At 34.8% G+C, this 13,255-nt stretch overlaps 1 protein-coding gene across 2 annotated transcripts in view; it reads left to right on the top strand.

The window, feature by feature from the left end:
• PPP1R21 (protein phosphatase 1 regulatory subunit 21) overlaps positions 1-11,246 on the top strand; it is a 28,269-nt gene extending 17,023 nt beyond the window's left edge. For both annotated transcript variants that reach the window (XM_068675846.1, XM_068675847.1), the window contains exons 14-22: positions 619-746; positions 1,086-1,238; positions 1,913-2,005; positions 2,717-2,950; positions 4,457-4,492; positions 5,707-5,823; positions 6,665-6,763; positions 8,207-8,335; positions 10,066-11,246. In XM_068675846.1, coding sequence (XP_068531947.1) covers positions 619-746; positions 1,086-1,238; positions 1,913-2,005; positions 2,717-2,950; positions 4,457-4,492; positions 5,707-5,823; positions 6,665-6,763; positions 8,207-8,335; positions 10,066-10,095 — 1,019 coding nt within the window. In that variant the 3' untranslated portion in view covers positions 10,096-11,246. The remainder of the gene's footprint in view (positions 1-618; positions 747-1,085; positions 1,239-1,912; positions 2,006-2,716; positions 2,951-4,456; positions 4,493-5,706; positions 5,824-6,664; positions 6,764-8,206; positions 8,336-10,065) is intronic.
• Positions 11,247-13,255: the final 2,009 nt, after the last annotated feature.

The following is a 13,255-nucleotide window of genomic DNA, read 5'->3' as shown; positions in this document are numbered from 1 at the left end:
GATAAATATTTGAGTTTTTTATTTTGATATTGTTGAAATTTATTAGCATATGGAAGCTAATATTTCCTTGTAAATTACCTTCAAAAAATGTGTAGTGGATTTCTTTTTGTCTTTCTCTCTCAGAAAACTAGTCTATTGATTTTACCTGAAAGAACTTGAGATTATAGGAAGCGATTTTCTGAATTTTTAGTAGAATTTTAGGCTTGCTCTGACAGAATTAAAATACCCTACACTTCTAAGTCATGTAAGCTTAAGGCTCAGATACTGAACATTAATAATAATTATATCTTTAGTGTCCTGATGTAAATATGTAGAAGTGGGAAGTATAATTTTGAAATCAAATGCTAGGTTCAGTGGGAGTTTGGCTCCCCTGTACAGCTATGATTTTTGGGATGCAAAACATAAATATACCCTTTTATTCTGCCTTCCGTAACAGACGTAATAACTGTTCTTTCTGATCTTAAACAGTTGAATAACTAGAAGCATCCAGACTAAACACTTGTACAACTCACTTACAGAGGAGAGAATTGTTCAAAACCCAAGGTCATTAGCTGAATTTGGAGATGGTTGCTTGAATAGACAGAAACATAATTTACATAAGTGTTTTTCTTTTTCTAGACATTTCCAAGCACTACAGTCAGAAAGCTACATTAGAACAAGAGGTTCCCACTGTCACACAGAAACTCATAACTACAAATGACTGTATTTTGTCCTCTGTTGTGTCTTTAACAAATGGAATGGGCAAGGTAATGTAAATTTTTGTCTTAATATAATGCAATAACTTGAGCTTTTTTCAATAAAATTTTTATTTGAGAAATCTAGGTGTACCTCTAATACTATTAACTACATGGTACGGGCTTAATGAAAGGTACTTTCAGGACATATGTTTAGAAACTATGTATAATAAGAGTAGATATTGTAAAGAGGATGTTTAGTAAGGTCCAAGCTATGTAGAGGAGCCTGTAGCTTCTTTAAGTTTCTTCTTGTGAAGTTCAGTTTCACTAAATGCTCGTCTTTCTCTTGAATGAGTTATTGCTCTGTCATTGTATTCAACTTAATTCAAAAAGTGACTTCTTTATGTTTAGATTGCCTCGTTCTTTAGCAACAACTTGGATCATTTCACTGCTTCGTTAAGCTATGGCCCAAAAGGAGGAACAGAGTTCATCAGCCCTCTTTCAGCTGAGTGTATGCTGCAGTACAAGAAAAAGGCGGTTGCTTACATGAAGTCTTTGAAGAAGGTTTGTTCAGTTAGCATGTTTGCACAGAGAAGGCATAATTTAGTTGCTATTCTAGACCATTGGTTTTCAGCATTTGGAATGGATTTCTCTCAAGGAGAGTTTTTGGCTGAGGAGAATGGGATCCATACAGCAGTAATACTATTGAAGTGATTAGATCGTAGTTGCTCTCAAAATTGACAGTATGTGTTGATTCTGCTATTAACCAGTTCCAAAAATATCTGCACTAAGACTCTGAGACTAATAACTACTTATTTAAACTTCCTGCCACGTTCACCAAGAATATGGTGTGAATGACATTTTTATACTTGTGTTCACTGGAAGACAGATCTCCCCTCTGTTCCCTTTATAGTTGAAAAAAAAAGTTATGATGTACTTCACGGCGAAGTGATTTATTGAGAACCATTATGTTGTGATATCTAAGTGGACCTCAGATACATTTGGTCACCAAGTAGCACACAAGTAAAAGGTGCTCAAAGAACTTTGTATGCATTTTTGGGGAGAGAAGGCAATGGTTTTCTTTGAGTTTGAACCATGGAACCATTTTTTCTACTGTCTGCTATAAATATTTAGAATGTATTTTTCTTCCCTCTAGTGAAGTATGAAGGACAATAAGAAAATAAATGTAAAATACGTACTCTGATCTATTGTGAAACATGTTTTCTATCCTTTCACAGCCTTGTGCAGATTCAGTGCCTTATGAAGAGGCTTTAGCCAATCGTAGAGTTCTTCTGAGTTCCACAGAAAGTAGAGAAGGTCTTGCACAACAGGTATTCTGGTATAAATTGTACTGATGTCTAATAATAAATGTTGTAAAGGAAAGTAGTACTGAATAGTCTACCTATGTTTGTATGTGGTTGTTTGTACATAAAGGCACATACTGAGTCATAAAGTAACTACAGATGTCTTACTTATCATTTTTAGAGTAAAAGAACAGCTCAAACTGGAATATTCATTTCTAATTTTATGTACTGTCTTCAGTGTTTTTGAAGTGTGTTTTTCCTTTTCTGGAAGATAAGGCAGAGGGAGACTAAATGGTATTTAAACGGCCCTATACAGTCTGCCCACCTCTTTATGAGTGGGACTTGCTAATTTGAAGTACTGACTAAAACTTCTCTTACTAGCTCAAATGTTCAGGCTGTTCTTGTGTTAGTGTCCTTGAACTTTTGTAAAAGAAAAATACTTGCATTTTTTTGTAGTGGCCCACGTTCAGAATCTATTATTTGAGATGAGATGTTGAGTAGAAATGTGTGGAGTGAAAGGTTATATACTGTTCCATAGCTTTTCTTATTTGGACAAGCTGGGGGGGATGTTTGTGCATGTCATAGATGATCACAGTTCAACCTACAGAATCCAGCCTACTGCTTTGTTATTCACTAGCTCATTTGTGTTATGATTTGAGATAACTCTCTCTTCAAACAACTCCTGGGCTGTGTTTTTTCTGTGTTGATTAACATGAACTGTGAACTTCTATCCTAAAGGTCCAGCAGAGTTTAGAGAAAATTGCAAAACTTGAGCAAGAAAAAGAACACTGGATGTTGGAGGCGCAACTAGCTAAAATAAAACTAGAGAAAGAAAACCAAAAACTGAAGAACTCTCTTAGTGGATATTTAGCTGAAACTGTACAAGAACGTTCTGTTTTGCCAAATGTAATTGAACAAAAAGAGGAAACAACAGAAAAGAGTCAGAGGGAACCTATTAAAAGTACTAGTCTGGTAAGTGACTTTCTTTCCTTCAATGGGAAAAAAAAAAACACATTTTAGTAGTAGTACTGTTTGATCAGTGAAACATTAATAATGGAAGTGGTTTGGTGTTGAAATGCAATCATGCTTGGGTTCATTACATTTCCAATTACATTAGATTTGGCTTGCTGATACTTTGTTCAGATTTTGGAATTTCTTGGCTTTTGAGACTTTGGCTATTCAGTATAATAGAGGGATTCTTGTGGTGCTGTACTTCTGTGACTGAGGAGGAAATGATTGGTATTAACATATCCATAATATGTTAAAGCAAACAGAAGTAGGTAACTAGTATTTTTAAAAGAGCTAAGAGACTTACTATAGGTCCATGTAGTATAACAAAGTTAACTTGAAGTCATTCAAGTTTCCAGTATTCTCTGGATCATTAATTTTACATAACCTGCATAGGTTCATACAACTTGGGTTGCTATGAACATCGATTGCTTTTGGATATGGCATGAATTCTGTGTTGTTTCCCTGTGTTGGTAAATAGCTTTTTGCTGTTTATAATGAATATTTTAAAAGGATTGCCCTTTCCTCTGAGTTGCTGCTTCTGAAATGGTATTAACAGGGCTGTCATCTGTAAGACATTAAATAATCTGTTAACACAAGCATTCAATAGAATTTGAGTTTTTTTCCTCACCACTTTCCTGTTCCAGCATAAAAAACAAACAAACAAACAATGGGTTGTTTTTTGTAGACTCACTTAAGCTGGAGAAGACCTTTCAGATCATCAAGTTTAACCAGTTTTGGAATTACATGCTTTGATGTAAACTGGCATTTTAAGTTCTTGATCACATATTTCATCCTTCAGGAGCTTGAGGAGATTTTTTTTCTAGTCACAGTGCTTGATGTAAATGATAGGTCAGCATAACAAAAATATTGTTCATAGACCCAAACCTATATAAAGTCCTATTGGGTCAGGAAGAAATATCTGACTGAGTATGAAAATAGTCTTACATGAAACTAGTTAATCACATACATCCCGCTGGTAGAGTTCTGTCAGGGCTTTACACTAAGCTGTCAATGAAATTTATTAGTCAAACTGCAAAGAAAGGAATTCATCAGGTACTCAAGAAATCCAAGATAGATTTCCTTTTCCTTTTTTCCTTAGGTTTCCTTTTTCTTGTGTAATTTAGACACCTTAGTGCATTGAAACATTGCTTTTTCATGTGCATATGATCAAGTAGTTGCATAATCAGATAAGCTAGCTGCATCTTGTTGTTTTTATTGCTCTTGCCATGTGTATATCCTGAGATAAGGGATACTTAATATTTGGAGAATTGGTGTCACCTTTAATTCTGTTCAAGGCATTCCTGTATATTGTGCTGTATTTTATGTTACATGTGGAAAATCTTAATTTTAATTCTTAATTTTAATTCTTAATTTTAACTGTTTCAAGATTGTTTTATTAAAGTCCTTTTATGACAGGTACCTATTTTTGCAATCCTCACTTCATGTGTATTTTCTTCCATGTTTTAGGTCGGGATGTTGACTATAACTACTGATAATGAGAAGGTAATCTATTTTAAATGTTATCCAATTATATATGGTAAATAATTTAGTTGTTAACCTTATTCTAAAGGTGTAATTAAATATCAAGAATACCATAAAATAATGGCATGAATCACTCAGGTAGTCTGTGTACCATATCTTCAAGCTTCTGAAATCATGTATATATGTTTTTGTTCTGTATAGTGAACTGTATCTTTTATTCGTGTAAGTGGCCTGGAACAGTACGAGCTGTAGCCTAGGTCTGTTCTCTGTAGTTTCAGTAAGAGTGCAGAGATCAATGCTTTCCTTAGGAACCCTAAGTGGATTCCAGGCCTCAATTCTTAATTTCCTGAGAAGGGGCTTAAGCTGGGAGTGGTGTAGAAAAAGTCACTGGCTGTATGTCTGTGTTTTAACAGGCTATCCCAAACCAGAGGTTATACTGAAAGAAATATAGGGCTGCCTGTCAGACCAAATGTTAACTCTTCCTTTAGCACTACTATAGCACAACACTTGCCACACCAAGAACTTAAGAGTAAGATTCAGTGCTTTGGCTTTCTGCTATTGCAGGGAACTGACATGTATTTTAGTTCCATCTTTTTTTTTTTTTTCCTGAAGGAATGATTAAAATGGGGGTGGGAGTCAGGTAATAGCTGATACCAGGTCTTAGAAGCTGCTGCATAGGGCTGAACTTGGAGGTATTGAGAAATCACATGAAAGCTGCCCAAGTTATAAACCACTACTTCACCAAAAAAAAAAACAACAAAACACCCTCATGTGTAAATGAACTTCTGGAACGTGCACTGTTCTGAGAGTTTGTGAGCTTCTGAAACTCTGAACTCTGAAACTTAGTTATGTGGAGGAATTTTTCCTTGCTGGGAAAGCCAGTAAGTGTTTAGTAGTATGGTGTTTTTTTTTTTTTTTTTTTTTTTAAGGTGGTAGAATGAGTTTACTTCTGCAGTGGTTTTTTATTTTCATCAGAGACTTGATATGTTAAATCAAGCAAACTTCTTGCATCCTTGGTCATCTTGTTGTCCTTAGAGGAAATATGACACTAAATAGGCATCGTCAGTTGATCTGACCTCTAATTTGTCTGTTGTGGTTTGGGGAACTTAATGCTTTTGGATATATTGAGCATCAGGAGGGAAGGGAAGTCAATAGAGAAGACTCTGTTGTGATGCACTGTGAAGTATTCAGTCTATTAAACTTATATGTGTCTGTTTCAATTTTTGATTTACCAGGCTCCAGATGTTGAGTCTCGGGAAGACTTGATAAAAAAACACTATATGGCAAGGATAGCAGAACTTACATCTCATCTACAGCTTGCTGACAGCAAATCAGTACACTTTCATGCTGAGGTGAGCATACAGGCGGTGTTTGTATTGAAAAATGCTTTTTGAATTTTCCATAAACAAGTGTTAAATATATAGTACATTATATCTGAGAAAAATGTGTTCCTGGAATATGTTTTCATCTGTGGTATTGTATGTGTAACAATGGAGGGTATAGACAGACTTCTTTTTTTAAAAAAGGCTTTTATTAGTGTTTTCTTTGTTGCATTAAGAATTACAATGTGTATCATGTATTGGTCTGCTTCTATAAGGTGAAATGGCTGGTATTAGTTACCAGGCTATTTTTGACTTCATCTTAAAATAATGCTGATGTCATTTAAAAGAAATACTTGAGCATATAATGAAGTGATAAAAACAACTCTCCTGAGAAGCTGTACTTAAAATTAATAATTAACAAAATAATTCAGTCTTTTTAAGTTCCTCTTCTTTTCAAATTGTTAGGTAATTCTTGAACATAGTGGCTGTTTTGATTTGTACAAGTAACCAAATCATCTTAAAATTATTTTTTTAATAGTAGATGACATAGTAAACCATCTTTCTATGATACTTGAGTATCAATAGTATGAAGTGAGTTGTGCTTTTTTATTAATTTTTTTTCCTAGCAATAATGTGATAAAAATAAAGTTTAGACAAGTGGTAATATGGTAATTCTGTAAAATGAAAAAAAGTTTAACATTAACATTATCTTTGTATTAAAAAATGTACACAGATTCTGATTAATACCTGAATATATAAGGCTTCCAGAAAAATGGAAACATTCAAAGTAATCAGTTAAAGATGGCACAAGACGATACTGTAGAACTAAATTTCTTCCTTTCTACCCTCCTTATCCTGCTTGAATTGACAGTGTCGAGCACTTGCCAAAAGACTGTCTTTAGCGGAGAAGTCCAAGGAATCACTCACGGAAGAATTGAAACTAGCTAGTCAAAACATCAGTAGATTACAGGCAAGTAAAATATTAAATGACATAATAGATGCATAGTTAATTGTGTGTAAGAGGAAGGTGAAGGAGAAAGACCACCAAGCACAGTCCTGCCTCATCTAGGTCCTTAGTGAGAGATATAAAAACTAAGGGTATGTAGAGAAAAGAAGTCATACACTTCAAATCCATGTATAAAGTTGAAGTGAAATATTCTTGTAAAGAAAAGGTGGTAGTAGCCATGCCTGTGTTTTTAGCACATTTGATGTCAAGGCTTTTTTATGAAAATGTGTTTTCTGTATGTCTAAATGCAGAGTTGTATGACATATTTCAGTGTCTCGTTTCCCTCTCTGAGGGGAGGATTACTTAATGTATGAGCAGTACTTAACATCTATTTTTTCCTCTCTAGTGTCTTCTACTCCTTACAGTATTAGGTGTGGTACTGGCGAGGTTGACTCCATACTCGTTCATTTAACTTAAACAGGACTAGGAAAACGATGATAGTGCAGTCTCCTAGATCAAACATGGAATCCTTAATCCACTCTAGCACCTGTTACTGAAAATCTTAAAAAAGCCTCTGTCATTTTTTGTGGGTGGATACTTTAATATTAAGCAGAGATAATTTTGGGATAATCTTTTAAGAAGTTGTTTTTAACAGTAAGATAAACTGTAACAGCAAATTTATTGGGAACTAGATAAATCCTTTACAACACTAAAAAGAACTCCTAAATTGCAAGCATACCACCTTGTCCTTCCAGAAGATAGTGGAGGGGTTAAAATCCCTCATGAGGATTAGGGTTTTAGCAGTGAGATTAAGTACTTGTATCAGATGCCTACCACATTACCCTTGTTATTGTGTGATTCCTGCTTATAAGATCTTAACTGTGTTTTAACCACTCTTTCACATAGAGTGTGATTCTTTGCCTTCCCATCTTGTCGCTCCTAAAGAGTCTGTATCCATTCATCGCTATGTTCTAGTAATGCACAGTGTCCTTCCATGTTTTTAAGGCCAGAAAGATCGCTCTGCAACTGCATGTGAGTTGCTGATTCCTTCAGCTTCATGAGCTGCATGTGTTCATGTACAGGCAGTGTTCTAATCCTATAGATTTTACCTGTGTCTTGTTTGGAAGCGAAAATCTAGCTGTTCAGCTTTTACATAAGCTATACAAAGCTGAAAAAAAATTAAAGAAACTAAACAAAATTACAGGGGAAATACTGTGCATAAGTCTTGAGGTGAAAGGAAGTAACTACTGACATTTTTTTGTCATGATATTTTTCAGTGGTTTAATTGCAATTTATGATTCATTGATATAATTTCAATGGTTTAAGTGCAATTTGGTCTAATTACACATACCTAGTATCAAAAATGTAGATCACTAAGTGGAGATGGTGACAACTGGCAAAGCAGACATTTTCTAATATTGATCAAAGGCTTCAAATTGTGGACTTCTTTGTTTTTCGTCCTAATAGGATGAATTGATGACAACAAAGAGAAGCTATGAGGATCAGTTAAGTATGATGAGTGACCATCTATGCAGTATGAACGAGACCTTAACTAAACAAAGGGAAGAAATTGATACACTAAAAATGACTAGTAAGGTAAGTTGTCAAGTGTTGACAGTAGACACTGGCTAGTGGAGTTCTGTGGGTTGCATTTAGCGTGCCCGTAGTAATACCCTTTCACAAATTAATCAACAAGCTGTAGTTCTTACTCTTGGCCAACTGGAAAGAAAACTCCAAACCTAGTCAGGCATATTTTCAAAAATAATATTTTTGGAAACGTACATGTATGAAAGAGCACATGCTGTATATCACTGCTTCAAAGTATGCAAATTTAAAGTGTATCCTGTGAAAGATCAAATTTTTTTTTTTTAATCTGGTGAAAATAAAGCTATTTGCAATTCTGTCTAATGATATAGGATGTTTATGATAACGTCCTGTGCTCCTGTCCTGGCAATTGTTTTTTTCTCCTCTGCTTTACTTCTATATTCTAGCTGGCCTGTTTTTTTTTTTTTTCATGTGGGAGTGAAAAAGTTGCCACCTAAATTCTTCTGTGAACTTCTGAGAAAGTCACACATACATTTATTTTTTCCAAGCAAGGAGTTTATTCATTTACCAGAAGCAAGTTTTTCTACTTTATGATGAAGAATACATGTATAGTAGTCTGCTGTTGAACAGTCAAAGCTTAAACTATGGTATATCCTATCCTGAAGGTTCTAGGAAGAAGTGTATGTTGTGAAGGTCTTTATCCTTCACTCATTTGGCTGTGAAACAAATAACTCTCCTTAACTGTGGAATGCATGGATGCAGGTTTCACTGAGGGGTGTGTGTATGAAGATCTATGTTTTGATTAGACACCCCATGACAGTGATTTTTATTTGTAGACTTCCTTCACATTTTCCTTCAGATGTTTGAGTATTTTGGCTTGACATTGTGCTCTTTAAGGTTACTTTTTTGTATATAAGCTCTTGCTTCTAGAAGGAAGCTCTGTATACTGACCATATCGCTTCATGTTTCTATAAAATGTTTTGTGGAATTTTTAACCTGTCGTAATTATAAAACTTGAAGGGGTACTCTGTCTCTAAGGAAGTAAGTCATAATCTCATAACAGTAGACACACTTTTTTGCATTTCGGATGCTATCAATTGTAGAAAACAAACCGCATCACTTTCATTTCAATGGAATTAAACCATTAGAAAAACAAATGTTATCCTAAGGAAATAGGAAAATGGAGAATTGCCAGCAAGTAACTACTGTACAAAATTTAAGCTGCATGTTTGCGTTGTGGAGAATTGCTGAAAGTCAAATGTAATATGGTTGTCACGTAATAAATCCTTTTCTGAACTAAGAATATTCTGTGTAGACTAAGCTGAAGTCAAATTTGTTTTGGAACAAAATGTTAGGGTGGAGAATCAATTTCATTTGAGGCAATTATCCTATAAGGTTTATACTTGAAGAATTACCGAAGGGCAAATTATGATTTAACTTGCCTTCGGTGTCCTTAAAATGTTAATGGTGCTAATACAACTGAATGTTGTGGGACATAACTCAGATATCTCATTTACCATAGGTTTGAATTAAAGTAAGGTACTGTTGTACTTGTTTGAAAGCTCTGGTACTCTTTCCCTCTGTTATGCTTGTAAGGACAGAAATTTTCAGAACAAGCAGTTACAAGCTTCTGTTATTAACACTGGACTGCTTATTCTCAGTTTTACTGTGCTTCCTTGCTTGCTGTACGATAAGATACCAGACCTCGGGTTTTATATGTTGTCTGCATAGTATTCTTATCTGAACTATACACTGTATTAACTAGCTTCTTCTTGTTACAGGGAAACTCTAAAAAGAACAAAAGTCGATAGTTCCTGGCTCGTCAACTGTCTGTGGAGGCTGCTGCTGCACAGAATGCAGATACTGAACATTCGTCGTCCAGTTCCTGTTTGTTACAGGAAGCAGGGGTGGTATTTGATCTAGAAAAAAATGGGATTGGTGCTGTAAATGGCTTTAAAATACTTAACATTTCTAAAAGAACTTCATGTTGTATCTAAACCAGGACACGTACACTCTGTGGATAATTTATATAGTAATTACCTTCAGTTTTTACTGTGCACTTTTTAAAACTGGGTTTTAATTTCATGTAATAACTTTGGCTTTTGTATATTTTTTCAGATAGATTATGCATTAACAAATTTGGTATCAGTACAGTAGTTGTCTATTCTTGAGTTACGTTAAACTGTCAACACCTGTACATTCAGTTACTTGTTAATAAGTTTAAAATTTATTTTTGAGAATTTGGCCATGCAAGCTGTGCAGCTACTGTAAATGTATTCCTGTTCTCATCCCTTTTGAACTAATTGGAATTGTGGCTTTAAATGATTTCTATAAATTCACACAAGCAAATGGGATCATTCTTAATTTAGATTGCAATAGTTGAAACTTTCTGCTTGTATTTGGCACTTTGGGTTTTTTGAAATAAAGAGCACAAATAGCTGAACTGGGATACTTCTGTGAAATTGTTTTTAAGCCCTTATTTAGGCATTCTGTTTACATGTATATGTACTGGTTGAAATAGCTGTTTAAAGCTAGAGGACAATGTGATCGTATATTCCTTCACTCTTTTGGGGCAAATTGTGTGTAGAATAGAACAGCTTACTGTGCTCTCTTATAGTAAAGAATATGAAATACTTAGAAAATTGAAACACTGAATTTGGAAAAAGTCTTTCATGGAATTAAATTCTGATGGATTAACTGAGGGAGATGCACATGGCTTTTTTTGTGTTTTGGGAAGTTTGTGAACTTTAGGCCTTTCCTAATTTTTTTTCAGTGAGGTCCAATACCACAAGTTTTCATGGCATTGACTTTTTTTTTTTTAAACAGATGCTGTGCTGCTCCACACTTTACACTGATTTTCTGTTTCATAATATGCATTATGGCACTTGTCCCATAAGGGATCACTCTGATATCAACTGTGTCGGTGTTATTAATATGCAACAATAAAATCAACTAGAAGAAACAGTGTGACTCTTCTTAATTCTGGTTATACCATAAGCCATATGCCAAAGCAGATAGCTTCAAGTGTTTCAAATAGGGTTGGAAGCTATCTGCTTCCTGCCAGAGTTTTTTTTTTTTTTTTTTTTTTTTTTGAAGCTGCCTTCTCTGAGGAATTTGATCTGTCAGTGAAGGTACTAATTTAGTTAGGTTTAATTTTATGAATCCAATTGATGAACTTACTGATGCTACTACTTACAGTGCCTACGTTCAGAAAAAGACATAAGTAAAAATATGCTTTGAAGATTGTTTCAGGGCTTAATAGAAAGTTAAATATGTTACCCTTAGCTGTTTTTGCAACCAAAACCAGTGTATCACTCTTATTTTCATCAAAAATGCTGAACACAGCATCAGAAAAAAACTACCCTTATCCCAGCCAAAGCCATGTAGTATATTGAAAGTTTGTTTCTAATGCTGCAATGCAAGTTACTGTTGAAACTACCCAACTAGCATGTACTTATCTGCTAACTAATTAGTTCTGAATCAACTTCTGAATATCTATAACTACAGATGTTTAACACCTATACTGTAATTGCAGTTATGCTATTATAAAGCTGAATGCTGTTTTAAACATTGCAGTGGAGAATTAATCTTTGAGACCAAGTTTTCAACAAATATAAATCTAAACTATTTTGTCTATACAAAATGGTCTGTGTATTATGGGAATACACAAATTGGAAACTGAAATTGTACTAATACTGAAATAAGGCCAAAATTTTAACTTGTAAAACAGTGTTGTTGGACAACTTATGGTTTCTGCCTAAGTGTTACCACATTCATATTTATTGATTTTGTTACTTACAAGTGGTTAAATCACAGATGTATATTTATGTAACTGATTTAAAAATGGTGTTCATAATGTCTTGCTAATTACTTTGGATTCAATATTAAGTAGCTTAGTGCTTCAGTGATTCGGGTGCCAGAAACATCAGACTTAGATCACAACTAGATGTGGTCTGGTAGCACTCAAGAGCAGCATCTGTATTAGGACTGAAACACTTCACTCCCTTGCTTGCTAAAATGTATTTGCTATTTTTACAGGGTGTTTTTCTTTTTTACCAAGCTAGCTTCATATTCTCCTTTTGTACTTGTAATCCTGTTGCTGTTTTCACTCTAGCTTTCATTGCTGACTTGAGTTGAACTTTTTTGTGGGGAGGGGTCTCTGACCCAGCATTGTTCATTGATGCTGACTTCAGGCACAGCAGGAGCCAGTCACTGTACAACTACGCTCCCCGTACCTTCAAAGAGGGGATTTGCTCAGACATCCAAGGGATCAGACTGCATAGCACCTATCATATTACTATTTTCTTGATTGGTTGAACCAAGTAAACCCTTTTTATTACATAAATACTACAGTGTCTTAAACTTTGGAGAATCATCTGGCCATATAAACTGGGCAAACCTGTTGTTCTTTAGTGCAGTATGTAAAGGTAATTTGAAACTACTATCTTAGCAACAGCAGGCTCATGATAAAAATGAAATTTATTGCAATAAAAATACATAATTGCTAATTGCTCCTTCCTACAAAAGCTAGGTGCTCCTCTGTTTAAAAACAAACAAAAACTTGTCATGCCTTTTTTGCTTTGGTTACTACTTGCGCTATTACTCAGCAGCAACTTAAATCAATGCTAATTTAAAAGAGGCTCTGTTTGCCCTAATTCTTGAATACTTTTTTTTATTAATTTGAATCATGAGAATTAGAAACTTGTTTTAACTACACCCATCTGCAGAACTGCTAGCTTACTGACAGATGGGGACAGAGGAGAGAAAGAGACCTTTAGAAACCAAGATGTATTTGGGATTATGAAATCTGCCACATGGAAACTTGCCTAGGGGCAATTTCTCATTGTTTGCCTTTGTTGTATGTGTAGGCAGCCTCAACCACATCAATGCTAATTCTGAATCACTGGGGTTCTTCCACAAACTTTCCATACAAATACAGTACTGCTATACCCAGGTTGAGCAGCAAAATAA

Source organism: Anas acuta, chromosome 3 (assembly GCF_963932015.1).
Source record: "Anas acuta chromosome 3, bAnaAcu1.1, whole genome shotgun sequence".
Taxonomy (NCBI): Eukaryota; Metazoa; Chordata; class Aves; order Anseriformes; family Anatidae; genus Anas; species Anas acuta.
This window is presented reverse-complemented; position numbering and strand designations above follow the sequence as displayed.